Raw genomic sequence first — 4,975 nt, forward strand, 5'->3', positions numbered from 1 at the left:
GGTCAGGTGGTAGAGACGAAAGGACAGTAAAAAGTTATACTACCGACAACCCAACAATAGCTTGTATTACTGCATATAAAATGGCAGGAGAGGATTTTTTTTATAAAAAACGAAACTAAAAAGATATATACAACCACCTGTTTTACCGTGTTGTGGCGCATTCCGACGGGACTGCTTGAAAAAGCCATTACATGGCTTCTCTTATCCTTAGAATGCCACAACGTTTTAATTTTAAAAAACATACTTAATTTTTTGTTCAAGCATACAAATTATTCACACTATAATAGTATTATCCTGCCAAATTAAGAAAATATATACGCTGGCAGCTTGTTGGGTGTTTTTTTCAACTACTGAAAAGAGTACATTGAAACCTTTTAAAGAGAACAAGCGAACAGTTTAAAATACAGGCTTCAACATAAATACTAGAAGTGCCTACGCTAAGTGAACATTAATTTCAAATACCATTCTAAATACATGAATAGGTAGACCGTAAATGTGTATTTTAGCATAGGAACATGAGTGTGCATTTTCCTATGTTTTTGAAGTTCTCTCTATATATTCACATATAATCATAAAATCTCTTGCCGATGCAAATTTTGTTTAACCTGAAGACCTGTGTATAGCAAAAAGATGAGAGTCATGTTAATTTCATATTCATAATATAGTGATAAAATCTTGAGCATAATCATCAAGATTTAACGAGAAAAAATATATATCATCAAAAAAAACTTAAATAAAGTCTCCCCTAAAGATATTGAAGTGTTAATTAAAGAAAACAGAATTTATTTATTCATTTTTATAAAATTTGTAGTAGAAAAAAAATTCTTGCCCCATTTGAGCAGCAAGTTTTCTTTCTTTCTTTCTTTCTGTTCTGAAGCAGGAGGGAGTATGGCGGTTCCTGCATTGATACTGTATTACCCAGAGGCCCCAAAAAACTGCTAGGCCCCCTGGGAAACAAAATGGCTGGCGACGGTTTCTCGTTTCACTCTTATCTGCATGAAGCAATGACACCACATCAATCTGTCAGCATTAGAGCATTGTTTTCCCTTGAGTGTCCACCTGTAAACTGGGAAAATTGAACAGTGCACATATTTCGTCCTGGAAAAAGTCCCAGTTCATATTATTTTATACTCAACCGACTGTACCTCCGATTAGAGAGACAGATACAGGATCCAAGGCAGAGTGACAAGTGCTTTATCAACAACATTATGACAGGGAGTGATGCAAGTCTGTAAAATAAAAACAACAGCGATGAGGTCTAACGTGTCAACTCAAAGAGCACAAAACGATGTGAAAGATTCAAATTATGTAAAGATCGAGCAGGGGATGTGTTTTACTGAATACACTTCTCAAAATAATTATTAAATTAGTTTAGATAATTTCCAATATCAATTAATTTAAGAGGCAACGTTTCAGCTTTTAGGAAATCTGGAATAACATGCGAAAAAAAAAGCTTATTAAAAAGCTTATAATGCATTTAAAAATTATGAATTGTGGCAAAACCTGTTCATTCCTTGACCCCTACCCCCACCCCCTATTCCAAATCAGCCTGGCTTGTCAGAACTAAGAAAAATGAAAGTCTTCAGGTGCCCAGCCGCCACGGCAACACACTGTCATGGCCGACACAATGAAGATCCCAGCAACAAGGACAACAACATAGTTTTGTGCTACTTACAAAAAACTGTAAAACCTTTCATTTCAAAACAAAACACTCTAACACATTAAGAGCTTAAGTTTACAGAATTATAACAACTCATTATTACATTTAGTACCCCTATGTACGGTACCAAACAAAACACAAATAAAACCCTTTATATAAACACCACATAATCCCCGAATAGCATGTAGCTAGCATGCCAGTAAACAGAATGAGAATCTGAAGTATATTATACAATAAGTCAGGCAGATAAAATGATTTACCAGAAATATATATTTTTTGTTTCAACTGGTTCCTTGTGTTTCGCTAGGTCACAGAGGACGATGTCATATTGTACAAGTGCTTGATGCAAGAACCTGTTTTTTTCCCGTTAAACACGTTTGTAGCTGAATCTCCGAGCTTATAGCAAAAAGGAGGATTAACTAATGCAGATAAAATATTCCAAGGCACATTTTTTTTGCTTTTCAAACGATAACTATTAATTTCAAATTGACCACCACTATATCTTCTAAAATAAAATGTTATGTTGCTAAGTGCCTACCATATCCTAGGCAAACCCAATTTATATTTTTAACCCAGTATTGGACAGAAAATATTTTTTAAAGACCAGTTCAAGTTTTACCCTGCTTTTCGTAGTTAAGGGTTAGACCATTCACACTGCCCACCATGTTTCCAAACTGTCCATGATATGTTAAACAGTATGTATATGCAGCATGGGGTTTTTCTTACGCTTATCTTTTTCTTTTTTTTAAAATAAAAAGTACCTACCAACAGCAACAAAATTACAACCAACCAACCAACCAATGAAGGACAATTTTCTCTAAGTAGCCAAAACACACCGAGCATGCCGTCCAGTTACAAAAAGTACAAAACATGTAAATTATTGCACAATAGAAAGGCTCAAAAGTTTTTACGTCTGATGCAATAGTATTGCCCCAAATATGGATCATGCATTCAGCTTTTCGAAGGTACAGGGTTTTTGACTGGTGTCTAACCCCTGTCACTCTTCCCACCTTTTGCCAGGATTCAGCGAATCAGGGAGCTGCCCCGCCTCCCCTACTCAGTCTTAATTTCCAGGGTGGTTGGCATGGGTTGATCGCTGTGCCACTTCTTCATGTGTTTCTCCAGAGTGCTGTACACACTGAAAGGCATGTGGCAGATTTCACATTTATAAACGTCCTTTCCCATCTGTCCGTGGGTCTTCATGTGGCGAGTGAGCTTGCTGCTCTGGGCGCAGGCGTAGCTGCACAGGTCACACTTGTAGGGCCTCTCTCCTGTGTGGCTGCGCCGGTGCACCGTCAGGTTGCTGCAGTTCTTGAAGATCTTGCCGCAGTACTCGCACGTGTCGCTCCGCCGGCTGCCATCCTTGGAGCTGGGGCGCCCGCCGCTCCCCGACAGGTGAGGGGTGCTGGCCCCACTCCCCGTCCCGCTGCGGCCCGAGGCCCCGCAGCCGCCGTCCAGCTCCCCGGGAGGCGTGGAATAGCGCAGGCTGCCATTCTCAGAGGAGTGCTCGGAGGAGGTGGCGAAGGGCGATTGTCTGGAGGAGTACTCTCCGAAGCTGAGGAAGGGGTCCTTGAGTTGTCGGGAGGCGGCGTAGCCCGCCAGCCACTGGGAGTACACGTTATCCGTGTTGGGGATGGTGGGCGTGGGAGGATCCAGGTCTTTCTCCACCTTGATACGCTTGGTCAGGGGGCTGAGGGAGCCGGGACTCCCCATCAGGAGTTTCCTGGTCAGGGCCTCGTTGGAGAGAGGACCCAGGCCGTTGGCCGTTGGGGTGGTGCCGCAGACCTCATCGGCCCGGTCCGACTCCAGGGTCAAGTCCTCGTCACAGGCGTCCCGGGGGGTGCTCCGTCGGTGGGGGTGGGAGTGGGGGTGGAGGGCCTGGCTGTTCAAGTGGTGCCGGGCCCCTTCCAATAGCAGGCTGAAACGAAAGTCATTCTTCTCACCTTCCTCAGTCTCCATCTCCTCCTCTACCTCCTCTCCTTCTTCCTCCTCCACCTCTTCCTCCTCTTCTTCTTCCTCCTCTCCCTCTTCCTCTTCGTCTCCCTCCTCCTCTTCTTCCTCTTCCTCCTCCTCGCCATTCTCAAGCAGCCCATTGTTCTCGCTCTTGAACTTGGCCACCACGGACTTGAGGGCGCTGGTAGCGCTGCCCACCAGGTCGCTGGTGCCCGGGTCGGGTGAGCTGGCGGTGGACAGGCAGTCATCCGACTTGGCATTGAGGGAGTTCTTCTGAGAGTGTGTCTTCATGTGGCGCTTCAGCTTGCTGGCCTGGGTGCAGGCGTGGTTGCACAGGTGGCATTTGTAGGGCTTCTCTCCTGTGTGGCTGCGCCGGTGCACGATCAGGTTGCTCTGGAACTTGAAGGTCTTCCCGCAGAACTCGCACGACTTGGCCTTGAGCGGCGTGGTAGGCTGGGCCGGGTTGGGGGTGGAGCGGAAGCCGGACGATGGCGACTGGGAGGTGGAGAGGGGAGGAGTGGCCGAGAAGGGGGGCTTGGAGCCCGGCTGGAAGGGCTGCAGCAGCCGTTGCATAGGGCTGGGCTTGTTGGGCGACAGGGGCGGGGAGGCCCCCGTAGGGTTACCCGCCAGCTCCCGCAGTCTCCTTGAGAAGTCCATGGCAGGCGGTGGGTCCAGGGCCCCCGAGTTGAGCCGCATCACCCTGTCGAAGGCGCTCGGGTGGTTGGTGGCCAGGTTCTCCGGGCTCAGGTGGTGCCGTGGAGGCGGACTAAACAGCGGAGGTGTCCGGGGGTAGCGCCCCTCGCGGGGGACAGAGGCGGCCCCTTCCTGGCCAGACCCGGACCCAGGCAATCTCAGCAGACTGAAGGGGCTCCCATCGGCCAGGTGGACACCATGGAGGGGGGGCTTGGAGGTGCAGTCGCCCCCCATCCCGGGCGGGGCGGCTACCCTGGGGGTGAGGGGGCTGCCTGGCTCGCTCTCCAGATAGATGCGGAAGCCGTGGGTGTTCTGGGCGTGCTGGAGCAGGAACCAGGCACTGCTGAAAGGCTGCTTGCAGGTCGTACACGTGTAAATACTGGGCTCATCCTTATCTGTGAACAAGAGAGAGAAAGAAGTAGGGTTACTTGACTGTAGCTAGAAAGAGAATGAGGACTGCTAGGATTGCTAGGACTGCTAGCACTTAATATTTCAGTTCGACACCAAAGATATCCATTGTATTTTATAAATAATTCATTTGATAAATACATTCATTTTAGCAGGGTCCAATTTCAGCGTAATTAATACACTGAGATTTAAACATGTATTCAATTACACAGCCTGTTTAAAACAACACCAGCAACGAGATATGAATCAGTGTATACAATT

General features: G+C 46.7%; 1 protein-coding gene across 1 annotated transcript; it reads right to left on the bottom strand.

The window, feature by feature from the left end:
• Window positions 1–872: 872 nt before the first annotated feature.
• LOC311115911 (B-cell lymphoma/leukemia 11A-like) lies at window positions 873–4,701 on the bottom strand (the record flags this gene model as incomplete). The annotated part of the gene is made up of 1 exon (XM_084191033.1): window positions 873–4,701. A coding segment is annotated over one exon (1,988 nt), but the record flags the coding sequence as incomplete, so codon positions are not given.
• Between the last annotated feature and the right edge of the window lie 274 nt (window positions 4,702–4,975).

Source organism: Coregonus lavaretus (genome assembly GCF_964263955.1).
Source record: "Coregonus lavaretus genome assembly, contig: HAP1_SCAFFOLD_2167, whole genome shotgun sequence".
Taxonomy (NCBI): domain Eukaryota; kingdom Metazoa; phylum Chordata; class Actinopteri; order Salmoniformes; family Salmonidae; genus Coregonus; species Coregonus lavaretus.